Here is a 25,204-nt window from a genome sequence, read left to right on the forward strand (position 1 = left end):
ACCCAGGGCTCTAGAGCCCCTTCTTTTCCAGGACTCATGAACCAGCTCCCCTCCTGAACTAAACGGTTTGGGGCCATTGGTTCCCTCCCAGGACTGAGGGATCCCAGACCCTAATTCCACACACTACACCTGCTTCACATAAGGTCTTGGGTTCCAAGCTTCAAGATCCAATGCCAGGTCCTCAAGTTCTTACCTGGATGGAAGCATCATCTATGCTTCCCATTCAGGACCGAGGGGCCCAAGGTACCCAGCCCCCCTCTCCCCCTGGTGACCCAGGGAGTGCAGATACTCAGGTCCTCTCTCGGACCCAAGTATCCAGGTCCCCAGCTCCCCTTCTGGACCCAGGTATCCCAGACATGTGGAGCAGAAACCATCACTTTATTCCTGGTTTGACTTCATGTTCACCATTTTGCCCTGGAACCAGGACAGACCACTATGAGCCAAACTGGAGTCCATAATAGTTTCAGGCTGCATCCTGGAGAGCATCTTCTGACCCAGGCTCCCAGCCTGCTTTTCCTGAAAAAAAGTTCCCTGGGGCCTGAGCCTATAGGGCCCTTTGGGGCCCGGGGATACTGGAGCCTCCTGCTCATTTCTGCCCAGGGTGTGCGGCTTAGCTCATTGCCTATACGCCCAAGGTCTTCTTCATGGCTTCGTACACCACGTAGCTGATGCCACCTGCTGGCAGCACCTTCAGTAACGTGGGGGTCATACCTCGGTATAGCCCCGGCCAGCCCTGCTGGGCCAGGATCCGCCGAAAGACTCCACGCATGGTGGGGTTTGAACCCTCCACAGTGTCTGCGGGGACAGGGACAAGCTCAGGGCCTCAGAGATGAGCTGGCCTCCTGGGGGGCTGGAATGTTGGGGGGGTGAAACCAGGGGCAGGGGTTTGGGGAATCAGTTGGAAAGGAGTTTGGAAGACTTTCAGAGAAAATTGGTCAGTTTGGGAGAGCAAGATCAACATTTTGGGCAGGAATTTTGAGGTTTCATTTTCAGGAACATCTTAGAAAACATTGGAGCCTATTTGGGAGGGAGCTTCTAAGATCTGTTAGAGATTTTGGAGAGGGTGCTAAGGAACAGTTTGGGGACATTTTCAAGGTGAAGGTGGTTGGCTAAGGAAGCATTTGGATGTTTAAGTATTGGTTTAGGGGCTGAGGGTCCATTTGAGGGAGACACATTTGGGGAGTTTCCAGGGTTGCAGGGGAAGTGGTTATGTTTTGGCACATCTAAGGGTCAGATTTGGTGAATTTAGGAACCATTTTAACTTTTGGAGTCAATTGAGGGCTGGATCTGATTTGGAGAAGTTAGGAGGTCATTTGGGGGGTATATGTCTTGAGGTCGGTATGGGGGCCTGGGTCACATTTGAGGAGAGTTTGTGGGAATCATTTGGAAGATGGATGTTCATTTTAGTGATTTATAGTATTAATTTTAGTGCTGGGATCAGATTTTGGGGTGAGTAAATTCTTGGTGGGCTTGGGGGTCAGTGAAGGTGGCCAGGATCAGATGTGGAGAGTTTGGAGATAGAAGAAAGTTCAGAGGTTTGGTGGAGGAGCAAGGGGGGAGGGCCATACACAGTGGCCACTAGGGCCAGACTGACCTTGAGCCTGCATCCTGGTGCGCACCAAAGTCAGTGGGTAACTGGCCATCTGACCACAGGTTGTGGACAGCGTCACTGAAGACAGATTGACCAGGCCACTAGGGTCCGCCATGTCCCTGCCTGACTTCAGCCAGAAGCACCTGAGTATCTGCAAGAGAAAGGGGGACAGAAGAAAGCTTGCTAGGGCCTGGGTTCACCCCTGCCATCTGCTATGAGAGACCCATACCTCATAGACGGCCAGGTCAGTACATGCATAAGGGATGATGCCAAGCATGTTGGGCAGGTAGCCACGGTAAAGGGCGCGGGTGCCCTCCTGCTCCAGGATCTGCCTGGCACAGTCCAGCAGCCCCTTGTATTGGCCTGTTCGGCGCAGGGTCAGCCGTGTCTTCAGCACCTGGGGAGGGGGAGGAGTGAGGCAGCTTATTTGATTTAATCCTTTCAATGACTCTCAGCAGTGGCCATTGTCCCCATCTACAAATGAGGAAATTGCTTAGGAATGTGCAAAGCTGGATCTCAAACCCAGAGCTCCCTGTCCCATCCCCTTGGCTTGTGTGTGCTCTCAACCCTGGGTTTAGAAGTTCAAGTGCTGACAGAAGCCTAGAGGGGAAGGGAAGTGATATGAGCCAAGTGGGGTATGTGGCAGCTTCCACTTAGGACCAGCCAAATGTAGCACCATGGGAGTTCAGGCTCCAGGTGGCCAGATCTGCCAACTTTCTGAAAGAGCCAGAAATAGGAATTTTTATGAAATGCCTCAATATCAAAATATTGGCAACTCTACAGTTGCACAAAAGACAGACCACCAGGTGTGGTAGGCAAAATTCTAAGGTGATCCCCAAGATTCATGCCTCCCCTGATATAACTCCTCTCCTTGTATATGGGCTAGACCTGTGAACATGATGGAATGTCACTCCCCTGATCAGGTTTCATGATAACGACAAAGGTGACAGGATTTTGCAGATGTAATAAAGACCCCTAAGCAGTTGACTTTAAGTGAATCAGGAGAAATTGTCCTGCATGGGCCTGACCTAATCATGCAAGCCTTTTAAAAGAGGTCTATTGCCAGAGACAGAAGTAGAAAGACGAAGCATCAGAGACACTCTCTGTTGGTCTGAAACGAGCAAACTTGTGGCAAGGACCACAAGGCAGGAAGAGTGACTGGTTGACTTCTAGGAGCTGAGAACATCAGTCCTACAACCATAAGCAACTGTATCCTGCCAATAACCAGGAATCTTGGCAGATGGGTTCACTGGTAGGTAGCCCAGCTGACTCCTTGATTTCCACCTGATGAAACCCTGCACAGATGACCTAACTAGCCAGTGCCCAGACGTGACTCACAGAAACAATGAGATTAAAAAAATATATCTATCATTTTAACCTAATTGAGTCTGTGGTAATTTGTTACACAGCCAATGAAAACGAATATACTTTGGAAGAAAATCAGATGAGGGCAAGAATTATATTAAAAAATTGTGAAAGACCATTAAAGAACTTAAAAGGAGACTTGAACAAATGTTCCTGGATACGTAGATTCAACATCATATAAATGGCAGCAGTCTCTAGCCCATTTATGAATTGAACACCATCCCAGTTAAAAACAAAAACCAATAGATGATTTTGTCTTTTGAATCGAACAAGTTGCATCTAAATTTTATCTAGAAAAAAATCAACAGAGAATAATAGCCTGAAAAAGTAATAAAGGAGAGAAGGATGGGGAATGATAAAACATAATACCACACCTCAGAAATTAAAGACTGAGGCAGAACTATATACACAGTAAAAGGATCAGTGCTTGCCAGGGATTCTGGGGGAAGGAGGTGGGGTAAATAGGTAGAGTAGCTTTTTAGGGCAGTGGAAGGATTCTGTATGATGCCGTAATGGTGGACACAGGTCATTATATATGTTTGTGAAACCCATAGAATGTACACCACCAAGAATAAACCCTAATGTCAACTATGGAGTTTAGTTAAAAATAATGTATCCATATTGGCTCATCGATTGTAACAAATGTCCCACCCAAATGCAAGATGTGAATAAGAGTAGAAACTTTGTATACGTGAGGAGAAGTATATGAGAATTCTTTGTACTTTCTGCTCAAGTTTTCTGTCAACCTAAAATTGCTCTACAAAATAAAGTCTATTCATTTAAAAAATTAAAAGATAGTAGTGCATGAACAGACACCAGAACAACAAGAAGAGAAAGGCCAGAAATAAACCCAAATATATACAGGAATTTTGTAAATTACAAGGCGGCGTTTCTGATCACTGGGTAAGAAAAGATGGGACCCATTCAGTAAATAGTGTTGAGGTAACTGGGTAGCCATCTGGAATAAAAGTCTGATACCTATCTTACATGGAGAAAAAGAAGGAAAAGAAGAGAGGGACAGGGGAGGGGGAAACAATATCAGCTGGCAACTAATTTTTGTTTTCTATGGGTCAACTATTCTCTTACCTCCATGGGGTTGATGAGTGTCTGGGAGGTGGCCACAGCCAGGGAGCCAGCAAGGAGACGCTCCTGAAAGGGCGGGAACCCATGCACTCCACAGAAGTAATTCTTACACTGGGGCAGGAGAGAGGAGCAACAGCAAATGACTGACCACCTTCCTATCTGAAACCCATGCTGAGGGAGAGGTCTGGGACCTGGAGGGTGAACGTCTGTCTGTCTTGGATAATGATCTGAGCTTTGATGGGGGGGCGGTATAGGAGAGGGGAGGACTTGAGGGTGGGACTTGGGAAAGCAGACCATCCCCCACCTGTTCAAAGACGGAGAATTTGATGGCGTACTCAGGGGCGATCTTGAGTATGTTGATGCCATTGCCCCGCCACAGGGAGCGGAGGCCCCCCTCTTGGACCATGCTCCGTAGCCCCCCCAGCAGATTCATGAAGTTCGTCTTGGAGGAGTAGACCTGGGGGTAGGGAGGCCCCGGGACCTGTGAGAAGTCCTCCACCCTATCTTCACCTCCATCCTATCTTGGAATTCAAGCCCATCCTGTCCCCACCTACACAACCCCATTCCCCTTTCTTCTCCAACTCCTTCCCTGGCTAGTCCTAGATTCTCTGACTCAGTGCAGACCCAAACCCAACACATTTCCATCTTATCCATCTTCCTCCCCTCTCCAGTCCTACTTTGTCTTCAAAGCCATCCAAAGACTCCCATCCCCAATTCCCTGATCCCCAACCTCAACCCTGTCCCTGGTACCGCTCCCTCAACTCCTTCCCCAGTTCAGCTCCATGTCCTACACACATCAGCTCCATCATCATTCCCAACTCAAACCCCCACTCCATCTCCGTTCGGCCCCCTTCTCACTCCAGCCCATGTCCCAACCCCACCCTCCTACCTGCTTCCAGTTGTACCCCCACCCCCACCCTGAACTTCATCAGCCCCTCTTCTGTCCATCCCCACCTCAATGGCTTCAGCGCCATGGCCCCCTCCCCGCACACACCTGCATATACACCTTGGCACGGTCCAGAGGGGCCGTGCCAGTGCGAGACACTGCCCCAGCCATGGCTCCAGAGAGCAGAAACTTCCACAAGGCTCCCTCACTATCCACTTCCAGGACATCCATGGGCATCATCAGCTGCTCTCCTGTGTCGAGCACCTGCAGGGCAGACCCAGCTTGCTGCCCATTCTTAGCCAGGCTGGGGCTGCTTCCCCAGACACCCAGACCCCCCTCCTGGTGACAGGCCCACCCCAGTCCTCACTGCTTCAAGGTGAAATTCTAGGCCTGCTTGGAGGGAAGTGGACCATGTAGAGGGAGTGGACAGCATGGCTTTCTCTCCCTGAAGTTCTGGCTTGAGATACTGGGTGACCCGTATCTCACCTGCTGTGATGGGAGGTGCTCCAGGTCGTTTTTACGCACGTGCCCAAACACATATCCATACACGTGTGTACAGCCTGGGTTCCAGAAGACAGGTGGGGGTGGGGATGGGGGTAGGGGTGGGGGTGAAGCTTTGGTGAGTAAGGCCTTGACCCTCTTAAACAGGGTCTGGGTCCTCGAGCAAGGGTTCTGGGCTTCCTCAGGTTTGGCTCCCATGGAAGCTAGAGAGTCAGGACATTGAGGTTCAGATGCCTGGCAAGAGGTTTGACAACCAGCAACCATGTGGGAGGTTGTAAATTTGCCTTGTAAACTTGGGTCCCATGTAAAAATGAGGTCACAGAGTCCCTTGTGACCTAGCTGGATATGGTGGGCAGAGTGAGGGTCTCCCCCCCAAAAGCTCCACATTCTAATCCCTCTAAACCTGTGAGTGTGTTATGTTACATGAGAAAGGTGGGGTTAAGTTTGCAGATGGAATTTAGGTTACTAACCAGCTGATGGGGAGATGGACAGATCATTCTGGATCAACCAAATGGGTTCAATGCACTCTCATGGGTCCTTAAACAGGGAAGAGGGAGCCAGAACAGTTGGTGCTGGAGTGATACGATGTGAGAAAGGCTTCAAGGCCATTGCTTGCTTTGAGGATGGAGGAAGGAGCCACCCGCTATGGAATGTAGGTGACCTTTAGAAGCTGGAAAATGCCAGAAAACAGATTCTTCCCTGGAGGCTCCAGAAGGAGCCAGCCCTGCCAACAGCTTGATTTTAGCCCAGAGAGATCGATGTCAAGCTTCTCTGCCCTCCAATATAACACATTTGTGTTGTTTTAAGCCACTGGGTTTGGTGTTATTTGTTACAGCAGCCACAGGAAACCAGTACACTGTGCTTTACTGTCATGGCAACAGGAGACAAGAGCGAGAGAGAATGAGACAGCTCCGGAGCTTGGGGGAGAAAGACATAGTTGGTGACCAAAGAAGACAGGAATAGGTTTGGAGTCAGAAAGACCTGAGTTTGAATCTCATCTTGTACACTTGTTGCTGTGTGACTTGGGAGTACCTGCCTGCCTTCTCTGAGCTTCAGTTTCCCCATCTGGAAATTGGAAGTAATGATGAACTCTACCTGATAGTGTTGTCAGTAGGATCCAACAAGGGTCTTCATGGACTCGAAGTCACCACCATCCTAGTCACCGCTCCCCCACCCCCTTCCCAGACCAGCCATCAGAGCACCTGAGTCAGGCCCTGTCCCTGCTCTGCCCACGGCCCTCCCTCAGGGTAAAAGCCCAAGCCCTGCCCACAGAGCCCGGCACAACCTGCCCCTCTCCCCTCCCTCTGCTCACCTCCTCCCTCTCTCCCCCTCACTCACTCCGCTCCAGCCACATGGGCCTCCTCCCTGTCCCTCCAATACACCAGGCAGTCCTGCCCCAGGACCTTTGCACTGGCTGTTTCTTCTGCCCGGGATGCGGTTTCCCTAGACAGCCTCAAGGCTCTTTTCCTCACCACTCTTATATCTGTATTCAAATGTAACCTCCTTGAGGTCTTCTCTGACTGCCCTATTTAACATTTAAATTCTACCCTTTAGTATCTTTTTATTTTTTAATTTTTTTCCCTTTAGCATTTCTTATCCTCCTTCCCGCCTTCATTTTTCTCCATAACACCCTTGCTTTCCACGCTGCTATGTATCCATTCACTCACTTATGCTATTCATTGTTCTTTTCTCCCCGCTGGAATGTAGGGTCAATGAGAACAGACATTTTTTTCTTTCACTTATGTATCCCATGTCCAGAACTCAATCTGGCCCAGAGTATACTAGTAACACATTAAAGGGCTTAGCACAGAGCCCTGGCCAGTGTGGCTCAGTTGGTTAAGTGTCGTCCCATGCACCGAGAGGTTGCTGGTTCAATTCCCAGCCAGGGCACATTCGGGTAGTGGGCTCGATCCCCAGTAGGGGGCAGCCGAATGATGTTTCTCTCTCCTCTCCCTTCCTCTCTAAAATCAATAAAAACATTTTTTTTTAGAACGGGGCTTAGCACAAAGCTAGGGTACATAGTGCTTGCTCAATAAATGTAAGCTGTTTTCCTTTGAGAGATCTCAGTGGAAACCCCCTTTATTTTGTAGGTGGGGAAACTGAGGCTTAGAAAGAGAAAAGCCTGTCTGGTGTCACACTGCATGTCAGTTGCAGAGCCTGATATGCAACCACATCCCAGCCATAGTGTCATGGGATATAAGAGTGCAGACAAGAAAATGGATGTTAACTGGCCCAATTAAATAAATTCAAAATGCTAGCACTTGATGCGAGCATGATGGTAGTAAAATTGGTAATGCCAACTCCTTGTTGGCGGCTGTGTATATTACATAACAATTTTTCTGGTGGCATGACCCTGAGATAGCAATATCCTTTGACCCACTCCTGGGAATTGATGCTAAGGACATAGTTCAAAGGAAGTAAAAAACAAAATAGCTAGCAAGGCTTGATCCCTTATTCAAGTGCGTGAAAAATCGTATCTGTAGGTGTCCATATGTATCAGGAAGCTACTGCTACATAATGAATTATCCGCCCCCCCCCCCAGCAGCTTGAAATGCAAACTAGAGGGTAGCTGCGGTGTCTCCTATAATCTGATCTTGGAAGTAACATACCATCACTTCTGCTGTATCCTCAGGGCTGAACAAACTCACCTTGTACTACGAGGGAGGGGATTATACAAGAATGCGAATACTTGAGGCAGAAAGCTTTGGGTGACGCCTTGGAGGGTGACTGTCACCGTCCACACAGCAAAGAGTTTGGACATGTAAAGACAGGCAGAAAATGGCATGATGGATCTACAAGCCAAGGAACGCCAAGGATTGCTGGCAACCACCAGAAGCTGGAAGAGGCAAAGAAGGATCCTCTCTGGAGCCTTCAGGGGGAGCATGAGCATGCCAACGCCTTAATTTCAGACTTCTGCCCTCTACAACTGTGAGGGAATAAATTTCTGGGTTGTTGATTTTTTAAAAATTTCTTTATTGTTGGAAGTATTACAGATGTCTCCCCCCCCCACCATTGACCCCCTCCATAAATTTCTGTTGTTTTTATTCATAAAAATCAAAAGGTGGGAACAATCCAAGTGTCCACTGATAGATGAATGGATAAACACAATGTGGACCATCCAGACAATGGACTATTACTCAGCCTTCAAAAGGAAGTAAATTCTGACACATGCTACAATGTAGATAAATCCCGAGGATATTATGCTCAGCGAAATAACCCAGACAGACCTGGCCAGTGTTGCTCAGGGGTTAGAGCATGCACCGGAGGGTCACCGGTTCGATTCCTAGTCAGGGGCAAGTATCTGGGTTGCAGGTTCCATCCCAGGGAGGCAACCAATGGATGTGTCTCTCTTACATCCATGTTTCTTTCTCTTCCCCTCCCTCCCTTCCACTCTCTCTGAAAATCAGTGGGAAAAAATATCCTCAGTTGAGGATTGACAGTTAAATAGATAACCCAGCAAGGACAAATACTGTGTGATTTCACTCAGAGGCGGTCCCTAGAGGAGTCAAATCCAGAGGCAGAAAGTAGATGGTGGGAGCCAAGCGCTGGGGGAGGGGGAGTTAGTATTTAATGGGGCCAGAGTTTCAGTTTGGAAAGATAAGAAAGCTCTAGAGACGGGTGGTGGGGATGGCCACACGATAATGTGAATGTATTTAATACCTCTGAACTGTACACTTAAAAACGATTGAAACAGTGTGCTTGCTTAGGCAGGACATATACTAAAATTGGGCGACTGATAGAGATTACCATGACCCCTGTATAAGGATGACACACAGATTCATGAAGCATTCTGTATTTTTTAAAAAAATGATTAAAATGGGAAATTTTGCTATCTGTATTTTACCACAATGAAAATACATCAATCTAAAATTTGTTGATTTAAGCCCCATTTGTGGTAACTTGTTACAACAGCCCCAGGAAACAAGTACATTTGTGTAATTAGAAACAATATCAAAAAAATTAGAAGGGCTCCTGCACGTGGACTTCTCCTTGCCCCACTTTACCGATGTGGAAGCTGAGGCTCAAAGGAGTCATTTCTTGGTGAGTGATGAAAGATGGTCCATGTCCCTTCCCTGTGGGTGGTTTGAGGGTGTCCCACATCCACCCACCCCTTTCAGTAAAAACCACAATGAAAAGAGCTTAGAAAATGTATTCCTTTTTTTTTTCTTTGAAATAACACATACAAGCAGGGAAGCGGGGCATGGTACAGGTGGGGAGAGGTGGAAGCCTCGGGGAGGTCCTCTACTTCCCACAAACATCCTAGTTCTTCTGTAATCTTAATGGGGTTCTTCAAGGACTTGGAAAGAGTAGAAGAAGGGGTCCCCTAGTTATCCTAAGTTCAGAATCCAACTATAAAGTGCAGAATGTATATGGGGGTGTTGGGGCTTGGTTTCTTCACAAAGATGGGGGTGGTGAGGGAATGTCTGCTCCTCTCCATAGAAAAATAGACCTGGAGTGAGTCCTGGGGATTGGGTTTGTTTTGCATAATTGGATGCTTGGGTTTAGGGAAGGATGATCTGTGTAGACTTGCTCCTGGCTTCCAGCTCTGAAGTCTGAGAGGCTGGTAGTGCTGGGGCAGGGGGAGGTACCCCTAATGTGTCCCCCACCTCAGATTGTCTCATTGTCAGCCCCCAAGAAAGAGCAGCTGGATCCTCCAGGGGACCCAGGCTCTGGGAGTTTTCAGCTCATAAGGTGGGGAGTGGAAGACACTGCAGAAAGTTGGGGGGAGAGTTGGAGGGAGCCATGTTCCCACAGGGCCCAGAAGTATGGTCATGCTGGGGAAGTGGGGGGATCCAGTGCCTGTGCAATGCATGAGGGGCATCTAGCCATATCAGGACATTGAACAAGTCCCACCAGTTTTCTGGAGCCAGGATGTGGGGTTCCCACAGGCTCCCAGGTTTGTGTTGTGGTGGGGGAGGTCTTTGGGGTCTTGTGTGTCTGGGTCAGGGGACATGTGGGGTCCAGGTTGCTGTGATCTGCCTACTGGGATCTAGACATGAGATGTAAGCATTTGGGAGTCAGTGTCTGGGAGGATTCAGGTCAGAATCCAGGGGCTAAGGGGTTGGGATCCAGGGCTTGGACATGTCAGGGTCTGTTTCCTGTGGGTGGTTTTAGTATCCAGGGCCTGAAGTGAGGGGATTGGGGAGCCAACAGCTGCTGTTGCCAGACTCACTCACTCTACCATTGGGCTTTCATGATTGTGGCTTTAGGAGCTAGGATCCAATGTGTCAGGGCTTGTGGATCTGGAATCTGGTGAGTTGGGGGTTGAAGGTGTAGTGGTTGAAATGTAGGGATCTGGCAGATGAAGAAGAGGGATCTGGGACCCAAGGTTGAGGTAAAGGAATTCAGGAATCCAGTGGCTGGGATGAGGGGATCTGGGATCCAGTAGTGGGGGCCCCAGGGTCTGGGCATTGCACTGTCAGGAGCCGGTGGCTGAGGTTTCTTGATATCCAGGATCCAGTGTCCAAGCTTGGAAATCCAAGGATTGAAGCATGGAGGTCTGGGATCTGCAGGTGGGGTTGGGGATCTGGGATCTAGTGCTGTATGAAGACATTGGATCTGGTGCCTGAGTGAGCTGGGGATATGTGCTCCTATGGTTGGGGTTTCAGGATTCATTAGCTGAGTTGTGGGGGATCCAGTGGTTAAGACATGGAGATCTAGGACCCAGTGTGTGTGTGTGTGTAGGGGAGTGGGGAGACAGGGAAACATGGGACCCAGTACCTGGGATGTGGGATGCAGGACCCAGTAGATGAAGTATGGGGATTCTGTGGTTTGAGTGGGGGGCACCTGGGATCCATTGGCTGGGCCATCGGTCTCCAGTGGCTGAGGTGTAGGGGACGTCATGATTGAGGTGAGAGATCTCAGTGAGGGTGGCTCTGGGTCCCTCACCTTGACGTAACCCCGAGGGCCTGCTTCATGTTCTCGTAGACCACATAGGAGATGCTCACAGCTGGGATAACCTTCATGAAGTTGGGGGCAATGCCCCGGTAGAGGCCCGGTATGCCCTCCTGGGACAGGATGTGACGGAGCAGACCCAGCATGGAGAGCTGGGGGGCGCCCTCGATGGAGGCTGGGAGGGGTAGAGGGCAAGGTCAGGCCAAAGGTCCCCTTCTGCCTTCCCCCTCCCACCCCTCAGGGCTGGGCCAGGAGGCAGTTGCAGCAGGAAAAAGGAAGGTTAGACTAACAGCAGGACCTACCACTCAGAGTCAGGACTTCTACTGGCCTTGGAATGGACTGTTCACCTTTTCACTTCAATCTGGAGGGCCCAAGTTTGGGGACTCTTCAAAACAGAGCAGGTATGAGTGTGTGTAATGGGAGAGGGCATAGAAGTGTCCTCTTCCTAGAACTCAATTCCCATCCTCTTCTCCTAGCTAACTCTTACTCATCCTTGCAAACTCCATTCTAAAGTCAGCTCTTCAGGGGGCCCTCCTGGGCACCCCAGTCTAAGTCAGGCTCCTTTCCCCTTTATCAACTCTAAATCCATACTCAATAATGGAATGACTTACTCGGCATCTTTCTTCCTCTCCTGCCTGTGAGCCCTTTGAGGGTGGGGGTCTATATCTGTCTTATGCACCAACAATCCCCCAGTGAAAACCATGGAACACAAACGCTAAAATTCCCTAGGAAATTCTCAAAATAGATTCAGGGATAATAGGGGAGAATCAAGGAAAGAATCCATGAAAGAAAAAGACAGAGAAACACAAAACGATAACCAGCCTGGCCCTGCCTCTCCTTAACCTGGTTCCTTACCTTCCCCTCACTAACCCAGCCTTGCAAATTAGATCTCAAGTTACCAGCCCAAATATGCTGAAGTCTATTAAGCGGCCTTCCAGCTAAGATTGCTTGGGCCCTTCTTGCACTCGTTTCATCTGTTCTCCTAGTTAGGGCAAAGGGGTCCCATTCCAATGTTACAAATGGGTACACTGAGGCCCGAGAAAGGTTGGGAATTGGTCAAAGCCATCCAAATCCAGGAGGACTCCAACCTGGGATTCTACCTACCCAGGAGGAGGAGCTAGGGAAGGGGAGGTGAGACCCAAATTGTGAGACCTTCTCTGCCCCATCCTCCCACCCAGGCAGGCCTCACCTTGGGCCTGCATACGGGTCCGGACCAGGGCCAGGGGATAACTGGCTATCTGGCCACAGGTGCTGGAGATGGTGCCACAGGCCAGGAGCACGAGGATGCCTGGGTCAGCCGAGTCGTGGCTATACTGCTGGAGCCACCGGTTCTTCAGGGTCTGGCAGAAGTAAAGAGGGGAATAGGGTGGGTTGGAGGTGGGTGACACCAGGACCCTTGCTTCACAGACCTCGCTGGCTAGCTTCTGTATCCTATGACAGCTGGTACTAGCTCAGCACTTTGTACCCTTAGGTGCAGCACAAGCATTTTACCTGCACCCTCACATTCAGCCCTCACCTCTACCCTTTATGGAATATGGAATGATGGCCCCCCTACTGTCCATGCCCTAGTCCCTGGAACATATGAATATAGAGCCTTATGTGGCAGATGGGATTAAGTTAAGGACCTCGAGATGGGAGATGATCCTAGAGTATCCAGGTTGGTTCAATGTAATCACAAGAGTCCTTATGAAAGTCAGAGGAGATGTTATGACAGAAGCAGAGGCCAGAAAGATAGAGAGAGAGGTTGGAAGATGCTATGCTGCTGACTTTGAAGAGGGAGGAAGGGCCTACAGGCTAGGGAATGCAGGCGGTCACTAGATACTGGACAAGGTAAGGAAACAGATTCTCCCCTGGATGCCTCAGAAGGACCATAGCCCTGCCCACACCTTGATTTTAGCCCAGTAAGACCCATTTCAGACTTCAGCGCTGTGATGGATTAGTGATGTCTGGCCTGGTATGGAATGGGCAAGTGAGAAGCAAGTGTTTTACCATTATCGCCTTCACAAGTATAGATAGCCTTCTCTTGGGTCTGGAGCAGTATTTGCCAAATAGGTGTTTAACAAGTTTGTAAGAGATGTTCTATTAAAAAGAGGTTCTGATGACTAGATAAGTGTGGCCAACACTGGGCTAAAAAAAAATTTTTACTTTTCTGCAGGACTTCTCAGAGCCTTTAAAGGACTAACAGATTTTGAAACTTCAAGAGGACATAGAGTTTCTCAAATTACTTAGATCTCCAAAGTCCCTTTTTTGGTGAAGAATGGATGAAACAAGTTTGAGTCTTACTTCTGCTTACGACTCTCAAAGGCTTCTAGTTGCACTAGGGATAAACCCAAACTCTTTCTAATTGAGTCCTTGCTGACTCTTCAGTTCCCTCCAGCCATTCAAGACTTGTACTCTGCCAACAGGTCCAGTTCATTTCCTGCTTCCAGACCTTGGCATTCACTGTGCCTTCTGCCTTGTTCACACATATATCCCTCCCAATATATGTTCAACTCATTGCTACTCCAAGATCACTTCTCAGAGACATTCCTAGACCTGCCCTCCAGTCCACTGTACTTTTGATTACATATCCTGTTTTATTATCTTCTGAGAGTGCATCAGGATCTAAAAGTACTTATTTGCTGGTTGACTGGCTTCCTAGTTTGTTGAAGTGGTGTTCAGGAGGGAAAGGGCTGTGCTGTTCTCATTTGATAAGGCAGCCAGCCCAGTGCCCAGCAAATATGTGTGCTTAAGTGAATGAATGAATGAATGAATGAATGAATGAATGAATGAATGAGTGATGGCCATGTCCTATTTGGCTGCATAGATGCTGGGTGCTGGGAGGGCAGGTATGGATGGCAGGTATGGAAGATTTTAGATCAGGACCAGCTATGTAATTTGAGCAGCCCAGTGTAAAATAAAAATATGCGAGGTTCCTTGTTCAAATAATTATTAGGAATTTCAAGATGGCAACAGCAGAGCTTTGAACCAAATGAGGAGCCCTTCTGAGTTGAGGCCCATGGTTGTCCGCCTGTGAAGCTGACTCTACCCTAGATACAAAGATTTTGGGGGATGCCTGGGAACATCTGAGGCTGTGCTAATTGGGGAGAACCTGGTGATTCCACCAGGAGAAGGTAAAAGCAATGGACGCGGCCCCTGGAAAAGAAACAGCAAAACTCCCTGTTCTTGCCTTTCCTGATAAAGGTACCAAGATGCTGGTCACAGGGTATGGATTTTATGGTGACACAGATGCTGAAATGGGCAGGCCCTGAAGAAGACATTGGCCTAGAGATATAGGCTGGGTCCAATACAAGCCTTGGGGTAAAACGAGCACCTTTGAAGCTCATCTTCACCTGTTCTCATGATTCTGTGAGCTGAAATGGGTCCCGAATATCATGTGTCCTGAGACCCCGGAGGGCTGAACTGCAGTGGTAAGTGAAAGAGTAAGGATATCTAATGCCTGAAAGGGTTCCCCAGGATCCCCAGGTTCATGGTGCTTCTCTACCCCCGGATTGTCTCCCCTAGTTCTGGAGGTCAACTGAGTCAGCCCTACAGGAAGGGGGTGGCCCATGGGCAGATCCCAGAGGGAAGAAGAAAGGAGAGGGGGCGGGCTGCCCACAGACCTCGTAGACGGCCAGGTCGATGCCCGCGTAGGGAATGATGCCCAGCACGTTGGGCAGGTAGCCATGGTAGAAGGCGCGGGGCCCTTCTCGCTCCATGATCCGCCACGCGCAGTCCAACAGCCCCTTGTACTGGCCCGTCCGGCGAAGGGTCAACCGTGTCTTTAGTACCTGGGGAGAACCCGGTTATCCCTGGAAAGCTACCTCTGGAATCACTACATCCAGGAATGAAAATACCTAGAAATAGCTACTCCTGGAAGGAGATACCCTGAGAATAAGTGAATTTAAAAAACCCACTTTCTCTAGAATCTTCTGCTACCTCTAATCTCTATACTTAAAAATGGCTGCATGTGGCAGCCACTGCTAACAGTTTTCCAATATCTTGGTCCTTTCTCCCTTAATAATAGAAACCATACTTTTCAGGATATTATGGCCCATAGCCTTTAGAAATAAAGATTACCTTTCTCAGCTTCCCTAGGCGTGGGGCCATGTGATTAAGTCCTAGCCAATGAAACAGAAGCAGAAGGAGAAGAGGTATGCATGACTTTCAAAAAGCATCCTTAAAGGCAGGGAGAGGTTCTTTTCTTTGTCTATTCTTCCTTCTCAGCTGGAATGTGGATGGGATGACCGGAGCACAAGAAGTCATTTTTGTCCACGAGGTGGATGCTACATGCTGAGGTGGTGGAACAAGACAGTGGGAAGGAACCTGCGTCTCTAACACTTGAAGCCACATACCAGCACTGAACTGCTCGCCTCTAGACTTCACTTATGTGATTTGACTTTTCCATCACTCAGAATCCTAACTGACGCACTACACAACATGAAACCTGAAATGATTTCTCTGAAAACAGTTTTATCTAGAAATGATTCCCTTGGGAACAAGCACTGTGGAAATCAATGTCCTTGAAAGAGGTATATCCATAAGTGGCTGCCCCTGCAATGGCTGTCTAAACAGTTATAACAACACCACCATTCCCAGAAGTCACATCTCAAATTGTAGTTCCCAGAGAGGTTACACTTGAAACAGCACTGCTGTAATGAGCTACAGTCTGAATCAGGGAGAGCCAAAGTTATAATCACACCATGAAGGGAAATGATTATTGGAGGCCCCCTACCCTGCACTGGGTTCCCCCCTTCTTACCTCCATGGGGTAAATGATGGTTTGGGCTGTGGCACCAGCCAAGGATCCAGCCACAAAGCGCTCCTGCACACGCAGTGTCTCCTGCTGTCCCCGAATGGCCCGCTTGATCTGAGGGTGGGAGACAGAGCGGTGGGCAGAACCTCAGGGGTTGAGCTTTCTGTGCACTTGGACCTCCCCTCTACTGTCCTCCTACTGTGGGCATCATGTAGGGGAACAGATGCCTACTCTTAGGGACCTGCAGATATCTCCCTCCCCCAAGCCAATCCTGCAAATCCTAGCTCATGCCTCCGCACACCTGCCCCCACCTGCTCATAGGCCATGAATTTGATAGCTGACTCAGGTGCAATCTTGAGCACGTTGATCCCATTGCCACGCCACAGAGAGCGCACTCCCCCCTCTTGGATCATGTTCCGTAGGCCTCCAAGGATGTTCAGCTGGTTGGTCTTGGAGGCATGGACCTGGGCAGGGAGAAAAGGTAATTCTGGAGTCTCCTCCAGGGGCCCAGGCCTGGGGGAGAGGGTGAGTCACTCCAGGGCCCCTCACCTGCATGAAGACCTTGAGGCGGTCCAGAGGGGCTGTGCCTGTCCTTGACACGGCACCTGCCACTGCACCAGATACCAGCTGCTTCCACCACATGCCGGTCAGCTTCTCCTGCTCTGAAAACTCATCAGGGACAGTCAGGCACTCACCAATGTCCAGGACCTGAGGATGCAGGGGTGAAGAGACGTATCACAGCTCTAAATGGGGATGTCTCCAAGAATCCCCAGACACCCAGACAGTCCATCAATGAATCTTACTTCGACTGCCCAGGTGATCCCTGCCAGATCCCACCAAAACATCCAAGTCAGTCGTCGCCCATGTAAGATACTAATGTCCTTCCTTGGGGACCTTGAAAAAAACCCCATTGAAGGATTTACCACATAAAGACCCCTCCAGAGCCAATAGGATCCCTCTAAAGGATCCCACTCAAGGGTCTCCCACATAAGGATTCCAGAAGATCCTTCTAGGGCCATACATGATCCTATAGGGGACCTCCCATATAAGGTATCCAGATCCCTGCCATGGCCTCACCAAACCCCACAGGGATTTCCTCCACAGGGATCATCCCTTCTCTAGAGTCCTCTTACAGACTTCCCAATTAAGCCCCTCCATGAATCTCTGGACCTCTCAAGAACATCTCACCATATCCCACAAATGGATCCCCTCCAAAAGTCATCAGTTCCTACCAGAAACATTGTTCAAGAATTCTCCCCCAGGAAATGGCAATCTAGAGCACCCCTCTCAAATTCCAGTGGATCCCACTGGACCCTCTGAAAATAGTGGCTTCTTAACTTGTCTTTTCAGCAGCAGAATCCTTAATTGAGGCAGTGAAAAACTAGAAGGGGAGCTGCATGGGTTGAGGGTGGGAGGCGAGGTGCCCCATCTGGTGAGCCCTTTCTTCCCTGCACTCCCAACCCCCACAGACTGCTCCCAGAGGCCCTTCAGAAAGTCTCAAGGGCTCCAATCAGATTGCAGAGACCTCCTAAAATGGGTCCTCAGTCCCTCGAGTTCTGAATGGAGGAAAAGAGGAGCAGAGTCTCATTCCTTAGCTACTCCCAGTGGCTCCTCCTTCTACAGCATTCTGACCCAGCCTCTCCATGTCCTGGGGAGACCAGAGCTAGGCCCCCAGGGGAGGAGGAAGAGGACCCTGCCACTAGGCTGGGAAAGCCACCCCACCTCACCGTGGAATGCTTCCAGAAATAGAGCACATCTTCCATATTCTCCAGTGAGTGCAATAGGAAGTGGTCACGCCATTCCTGCCAGTCGATAGTCATAGTGCCATCACGGTCCATGCTGGGGATGGGGGTGGGACAGAATCAGTGCCTGAGGCTGGGGGTGGGTTGGAGTGAGGTTCTGGTTGGATTTGGGGTAGATCAAGCTCGTCTGCACTGAGAGCTGACCATTTTACAGTGGGGAAACTGAGGCTCAGAGAGGTAAAGCGACTGGGCCAAGATGGACCTGACTCCAAAGCTCAACTTCTCAGATCCACCCACCCTGGTACTTGGTCTGGGGCCCAGAGGCTTGAGGTGGCCAAGGGGTACCAGGGAGCAGAGTTACCTGAGATTTTGGATTGCAGCTACTCACCTATGTAGAATTTTCTCTGCCTGCTCCAGAGAGATAGAAATGCCCAGAGCTTGGAAACTCTGCTGGATTTCAGAGACATCAATGTGACCTGGGAACCAAGACGGGGACAGATATGTGTGCCTGGGGGGGCGGGGGCTGAGACTGAGGAGTAGGACAGCTTGAAATGGGAGTGGTTTAGCAAGACCAGGGGATCCAGAAACCCAGAGTGAAGTTTGTGGCAGGGTTGGGAAATGTTGGGGGGTCCTCTGTTCCATGAATAAATGAAAGTGTGAATATAGGGGTAAATATGGGGCTCCCTACACCATGGAGTATTAAGAGGTGATATTGGAGACCTAGAAGATGCTTTGGGGAGGAGGGTCTCAGTCCCATAGGGAATCCAGGAGCAACAGGGGGGATCTTTGTCACTTTGAAAAATCTAAGGGTAAATTATAGGGGTCCCACTCCAGGAAGGAAAGGAGGTGGGATGGCTGTCTAGGCCCCAAACCACCTATCTGGGGGTGAGGAGGGTTCCCAAAATAGCCTGTGAGTCATCAGGGAGAATTGGCCTTACCCCTCCTCCTGGCATCACCAGTTCTATCCCCATTGGCATCTCTGGGGCCCCCACAGCCCCATCCCTGGGCCTTACCATCCTGATTCCGGTCCAGGCTGTGGAAAAGCAGCAGCAGGCGCTGTTCCCGCTCCTGCAGGTATTGGCTAAACTCTTCCAGGTCCAGACCGCCATTTGGGTCAGCACCACCCTCTGGGGAGAGGCCCTGGCATGGGGGAAGGGACAGAGGGAGCTCCAGGAGGCTGCTCCTCCATTTGGAAAAGGCATAACAAGCTTACATTCCAGGAATCCAGGGCTACCACCAGTGCCTAGAGGACAGGGACAGGGGAATTCACCCCCTCCCTCCATCAGCTTGCTTCTCAGCAAGATGTCCAAGAGTACAGAAGGGCTGTGAGGTGGATAGTGGTTGTCCAGTTTTCCTGGACAGCAAACTGAGGCTCTCCAAGGTCAAGTAACTCGTTCAAGGTTACAGAGCTGGGAACTGGGAGGTAGCATTGGGCTCTTGTCTCTGAAAGCCTGTCCTCCCAGTTGTCTCTTACAAAAAACCCGTCCCTATGGCAGTTTCAGTAGTTCCCCTTAGAGACAGCTCTGGGCAATGTGGGGCAAAGACAAATCCACGCTGAGCAGCTGTGGGGCCTTCGTGTTCCCACCTGGAAAGTGGGAGGTTGGACAGGAGGTGCCAGCATGCTGTAGAGCCACCCCAGTAGCATCTGGGGCTACAGGTGTGAGGGACACCTGCATGGGCCCAGGGGCAAGTTCATGCTTTTATAGATGCATCCCCAGATGAAGGTGGCCTCAGCCAGGATTGGGTCCCTGGCTGGGGCAGCCTGGGGCACTGAGCCAGGTCTGGGAAAGGGCAGGAATGTAAACAAAGAGACTAGGGCAGCAAGGGGGGAGGGCAGTGGTTGCCCAGAGGAGGGGGGGGTGGGACAGAATGTGTCTCCTGGGGGTGGGAGCGGGGCATGTCTTGAGCTGTGCAAAGAGTTCACAGGAGAGTGTGTTCGGGGCAGTGGGCAGGAAAGTGGACCAGACTCTATTCTCAGGCAGACATCCCATGCGTCCAGGGGACGAGGGTGGGGACCCCAGCCAAACAGCAGGCTCGAGGCCGCCGTGGCCCTGTTTGGAGCGAACTTGTTAGGCCCAGACACAGGTGGGCTCGGGGAAGGGAACTGGGACGCCCAGGCTGGGCACAGGTGCAGGAGTCCAGGGCGCAGGCAGTTCTTGGCGCCTCCCGGCGCTCCATTCAGGGTCTCGGGTTACCCGGCACCCGCAAGGCGCGAGCGCAGCTCGCCAGGCGGGGGCCCTATGGGAGTACCTGTTGGGCGCCGCGCTCCGGGTCGCCCCCGCCCAGCCGGGCCAATCCCTGGCGCAACTCCTGCACGTCCACGCGGCCGTCCTTGTTACTGTCCAGCTCCTCGAAGAGGCGACCCCAGCGCTGCCGCCGCTCGGCGTCGCCCGGACCCCCACGCATGGCGCGCTCCGGGGGGGAGGGGAGGCCCGGCGGCGGCGACCTCAGCCAGGGCTTCGCGGCACCCCCTCCCCCCCTCCCCCCGGGCCCTGCGCCGGGGCCACCGCTACCGCTGCCTCCGCGCTGCCGGCCTGGCTCGGGCACTTGCTGCAGGCAGTGACTGCTAGCCGTCGCCGCCCGCGTCAGAACTTGCGTCGCCTCCCCCCACCCTAGGGGCGGGGGTGCGTGGGGGGTGCTGGGGGCGGAGCTGGGGGCGTGGGGAGGGATGTCAGGGATGCTCCGGTATGGAACAGCCTAGGGAACATCGGGGTTCATTCTGGGAAGAGGGAGTAGATAGATCAATGGTCTCAGTTCTGTTTTCAGTGTTCCGCCTCTGCGTGCCTCAGTTTACCCTCTGCCCAATCAGGGATTGCGTTTCGTAATCTCTTTCCACTGACCTCCCTCCCCTAATAATCCTCTTTAGGAACAAAAATTCTCGTTTTTCCCAGACGTACTCAAGAACCAACCCAACGCCATCTGGCCCTCCGTCTGCCCGCCCGCTCGCTTCACATTCCCCGCTAGGCCACGGGAACGGAAGGGCGAGACCCCGCGCTCCTCCTCAGGCCCTACATCCCGCCCGCTCGCCTTCTTTCTCTGCCCCACTCAGACCGGGAAACGGAAGATCAACGCTCGGCGCGGCTGCAAAGTCTGTTTCCCATTGGCCAGAGCCGCCCGAGCGGCGCCCGCGGGTCCCTCCTTGCGCTCCCACCCCCGGCAGCCTCGGGCTCCGCCTCCCCGCGCTCGCCCTGTAGCCTAAACCGAGCCGCGGCCCCGTCCAGACGCGGGGCTGACTGCTCGCTCCAGACCAGCCTGTGGGGTCTCAGTGTCCCAAGCGCGGCCGAGGACAAGCGCCCGGTAGCCGAGCACAGGAGGCGGGGCCCCAGCTTGTAGTGCTCGCGGCATCTGCGGAACATCCCTCCCACTAGTTTCGGGTGCAGTTTCTCTATTCATCATTAGGGGGCGGGGCGCCCGATCACGAGACCGCGAATAGTAATAATAACAGCTAACACGGACTCAGTGTGTTGCACATGCCAGGCCTTTTACTCACCTCTCGTTTCGTCCTCGCCAGCCCTATAAGGTAGGTGGGACCGGCTTTCCTCCTTTCCGGATGAGGAGACAGGTTAGGGCGCTCTCCCCAGTCCACGTGCCCAGTGAGGGCAAAGTAGGAATGTATCCGGACCTGGGATCCTTACCCGTCACTCTGTATGTACCCTTCATCATCCTCTTCACCCTAGAGTCCCCAGGAGGAGGTCGTCTTATTAACGTCATTCTTTATCCGAAGATACAGCCATGAGGACACTTGGTTCCCACTCAGCTTCTGCCCAAACAGATGTACTTAAACAGGTGCGTCCCAAACAAACAAGTATATTATAATGTTTTTATTTACAGGTGGTTCTTGCAGGTGCCCCTCATCATGGGGGTTACAGATGTTTTACCCCAGACAGACGTTTTCTCAGATATGTCCCTGACAGGTGGGCCTCAATACACTCGACAGGTGAGCTGCTGACCTGCTGCCTCCCCAGATGTGCCACGTACAGATGTTCTCAGGTCTTTCTCTCATTTGAGCTCAATTCTGTGCAGATGTTCCTCATACAAGTCTATTTCCTTCACCTTACAGGTATGCTTCTCAACAGAAATCCACCCAGGAATGCGTTATACAGCCCCCCCCCCAGGTGTTTTCGAGTTAAGCATACACCAACATGGATCTGTTTCCGTATAACTTAGCCCCATGCAGGTGTACTTAGGTGCAGGTGTTCTCATACAGGTATTGCCAATACATTTCCACACCGAAATTCCTTATTCGAGTGTTGTTCATTTCATAGGTGAGCTATGCATCTGCGTTTTCAAAACCGTACACCAGAGTGCCTGTCAGGTGTTTGTTATCACGCAGCTGTTCTATACAGTTGTTTTCCACACGTGTATACTTCTATTCAGCTATACTCCAAACAGATGTGATTCAACGCAGATGTCTCCCACAGGCGTGCTTCTTACATGTCCTTGTAGACGTCTTCTCTATAGGTTTGCCCCCATGCAGATGTGTTCCGCGCAGGTCTTTTTTCATTAGGGACTCCCCATCGGGGTCTGCCCCAGACAGGAGTGCCTCGTACCTCGGCGTCTCCATGCCCCGTGTGTGCGGTCCTACGGACCTGCCCGCAATGCGTGTGGGAGCTTCCTCTAGCACCTGCGCGCTTCTGCTCCTTTTCACTTCTCCCAATTATAGGATTGGGTTCCCGTTACAGGTGCGCTCCAGGCGCGGCCGCACCTCCCGCCTGGCTCCGCCCCATCTCTGTTCAGGTGCACAAGCCGGAAGTGCGCTCCCCTCCCAGGTGAGTGACTAAACTTTCCGGGTCACGTGAGCGGGAGGAGCTGGTGTAGTCCGGCCGAGCGACCGAGGGACGGACGGAGGGTTCGAGCGAGGGAACCAGACCGGGAACCTGAGCGAGAGCAAAGACTCCCGGGCCAGGTAGGGAGGCAAGTCGCGCTGGTTGGCCTGCCGCCCCCTTTCCACATCCCTTTCCCTTTCCCGAGCCCAGGAATGCACCTCCCCGAGTTAATTTTTAATCTCTGACCTCTGGCGGCGGGGCGGGGCTGGACTCCGGGGTGCCCCGACGCGGGTCGCCCCTCCCCTAGGCCTTCGCCCGGGTCCAGCCTCCTCCCCCACGCCCCGGCCTTTCTCTGTCTCCCACCCGCAGGTGCCAAGTCGCAAGTACCTCGGGCCCGAGATGCGGTAGGAGCAGCGCGTGCAAGAAGCCCTGTCCCTGGTGCCACCAGCCAGTCCTCTGGCCCATGGCGAGCCCCGGTCTGGGGCTGCTCCTGGCGCTCGGCCTGCCGCTCCTGCCGGCCCGCTGGGGCCGGGCCTGGGGTCAAAGTAGGTACCGGCAGGGGCGCTGGGGACCTGGGACACGGAGAGGTCAAGAACTGGGGAGCAGGCATGGGTTGCCTTGGGGGCAGCAGACTACAAGGTCAGGGTTGGGGATTTTGAATTCCTAAGTCCTTCCTTGGACAGAGTTGGTCTAGAATTCCTGAGTTCCTGATTGGGGTGGAATTATAAGCTGGCGGGAGAGGAGGCCTGCATATCTGAGTCTCTGTGGTTGAGGTGTTTTGGGCTGTCTGGGAGCCTGGAGGAGGCATGCCTGGGGCACTGAGTCCAGGATGACCACCAGCATGGCCATATGGGTGGACCCAGCCATTCAGTTCTTCCAGTTTCAAGAGCCTGGGGTGGGGGTGGGGGTGGGGGTGGGGGTGGCGGTGGAATGAAATAGATACTCCAGGAAAAAGCAGGATCTGTCCAGATCTTTAAGGGCCAAGGAAAGGCCAGGTAGGTGGGGGAGGGGAGGGGAGGAGACAGCTGGGCTTCCAGACACCATCCATTATCATAGCCCCCACTCGGTGTAAACTGCAGACTACTGTGGGCTGATTACTCACTGCTGGGCTCCACTGGCCAGAGGAGCAATACAGCTGGGCTGGCTCCTATGTTCAGAGCACCCACAGTCAGAAGAGCAGAGTTCTAATGGGGTGGGGGCAGGGGGAATCCCCAAGGAAGGTGCAGATGTGCCAAGATGGGAGGGATAGATGGAACTTCATGTATCCTCTCTATCACCTTCCACAGCACCAGACCCCACTGAATATGGGAATAGCACCACTACCACCCCACACCCTGACTTCAATGGGGCCCTGGTGAGTTGGGGGTATATATACGGCAGGAGGGCAGCAGGGATGTTATTTAGGAGTCCACATGTAGCAGGTGGAGGGTCCCAGATCCCCAGAGGTGGCAGGTCAGGATGGAGGTTGGCATTGGAGAAACCTAAGTGCGAGAGGTCAGAATACCAACAGAACAATTGGAGAGACCCAGAACCTCAGGAAAGGGGTAGATGGTGGCAAGTGTAGGGGGTCAGGATCCCCATAGGCCCCTCAGAAGGAGGAAAGGAAATAGCTAGGAGCCCAGATGTGGCAGGTGCTTGGGAGGGGGACTCCAGATATGGGAGGTATGGGGGACTGGGAGCCCCAAATGTGATATATGGGGATCAAGGTAGAGGCAGGTGTGGGTGGGGGGATTAGGAACCATGGATGCTTCTAAGGTGGGGCTGGACACGATCCCCAGATTCAGGGAAGTCACACCTGTCCTGTCTTGCAGTCTAAAGAGGCCACCACTGCTATCATTGTGGTCTTCTCCCTCCTTGCCGCCCTGCTTCTGGCTGTGGGGCTGGTGCTGTTGGTACGGAAACTGCGGGAGAAGCGGCAGACGGAAGGCACCTACCGGCCCAGCAGTGAGGAGCAGGTGGGTGCCCGTGCGCCACCACCCCCCAACCTCAAGCTGCCTCCCGAGGAGCGGCTCATCTGAATGCTGGGGACTGCTACAGCCTCCATCACTGCCCAGGACTGCCTAGCACCTGCTCCCACACAGCATCCACCACTGAGACACTAGCCTCTAATGGCTCAGTTGGACTTGGGGGCCATGGGGCACCAGCCGGGCGGGCTCTGCGAAGCATGTCGCCTCTGCATGACTCTGCCTGCAATTGGGGGTGCCGGTGCTAGGGACCCGCCTTCCTGCTTGCTGCATCAACCCCCCACAGGACCGACAACTCCACTCTCCTTTCCTTTCAGTTCTCCCATGCAACCGAGGTCCAGGCTCCCCAGGACTCCAAGGAGACAGTGCAGGGCTGCCTGCCCATCTAGGTCCCCTTCCTCAATCCATCTCCCTCCCTTACTGTGTGACCTTGGGGGAAGGCTAACCCCTCTCTGGGTCTTCAAACCCATACAACCCAGGGTTTAAGAATAGAAGGGGAAAAGGTGCTTCAAAGACTCTGCCCCTGAGGGCAAGGGAGGGTGGGGCTGCTCACTTTTTATATATATGTGTAAAATTGGTAGTGAGATATAATAAAACCTTTTTTTGAGCTGGTGGAGGCAGAAATTAACCTAGATGGAGGAGATAAATGCAGGGATCATAAGTTGTAGAGGGATGAA

At 51.9% G+C, this 25,204-nt stretch overlaps 2 protein-coding genes and 1 non-coding gene across 6 annotated transcripts; 2 read left to right on the plus strand and 1 right to left on the minus strand.

Moving 5' to 3' along the window:
• Positions 1-622: 622 nt before the first annotated feature.
• On the minus strand, positions 623-20,241 carry SLC25A23 (solute carrier family 25 member 23). 4 transcript variants are annotated; one of them, XM_087816692.1, is made up of 14 exons: positions 20,048-20,241; positions 18,811-18,937; positions 18,186-18,273; positions 17,783-17,894; positions 16,605-16,763; positions 16,367-16,519; positions 16,062-16,169; positions 14,924-15,091; positions 5,034-5,189; positions 4,344-4,496; positions 4,043-4,150; positions 1,821-1,988; positions 1,595-1,742; positions 623-795 (listed from the first exon to the last, which is right to left on the minus strand). In XM_087816692.1, exons 1-14 carry the CDS (start codon positions 20,201-20,203, stop codon positions 623-625), a joined length of 1,977 nt encoding a protein of 658 aa, XP_087672818.1. In that variant the 5' UTR covers positions 20,204-20,241. The 4 variants fall into 4 exon arrangements, with proteins under 4 accessions (XP_087672818.1, XP_087672819.1, XP_087672820.1 ...); XM_016197915.2 differs by lacking the exons at positions 623-795; positions 1,595-1,742; positions 1,821-1,988; ... (1 more) ...; positions 4,344-4,496; positions 5,034-5,189 and adding exons at positions 9,561-11,496; positions 12,511-12,661; XM_087816693.1 differs by lacking the exons at positions 14,924-15,091; positions 16,062-16,169; positions 16,367-16,519; ... (3 more) ...; positions 18,811-18,937; positions 20,048-20,241 and adding an exon at positions 5,412-5,624.
• LOC148093329 (U6 spliceosomal RNA) lies at positions 9,122-9,226 on the plus strand. Its single transcript, XR_015714523.1, has one exon. It is a non-coding gene; the product is annotated as a U6 spliceosomal RNA (small nuclear RNA).
• A 2,738-nt stretch (positions 20,242-22,979) lies between the features above and the next one.
• CRB3 (crumbs cell polarity complex component 3) lies at positions 22,980-25,099 on the plus strand. Its single transcript, XM_016197987.1, has 4 exons — positions 22,980-23,108; positions 23,850-23,917; positions 24,375-24,518; positions 24,845-25,099. The coding sequence occupies exons 1-4, from the start codon at positions 23,027-23,029 to the stop codon at positions 24,914-24,916; spliced, it is 366 nt and encodes a 121-aa protein (XP_016053473.1). The 5' UTR covers positions 22,980-23,026; the 3' UTR covers positions 24,917-25,099.
• Positions 25,100-25,204: the final 105 nt, after the last annotated feature.

The sequence above is a fragment of the Miniopterus natalensis genome, chromosome 4 (genome assembly GCF_054644295.1).
Source record: "Miniopterus natalensis isolate mMinNat1 chromosome 4, mMinNat1.hap1, whole genome shotgun sequence".
Taxonomy (NCBI): domain Eukaryota; kingdom Metazoa; phylum Chordata; class Mammalia; order Chiroptera; family Miniopteridae; genus Miniopterus; species Miniopterus natalensis.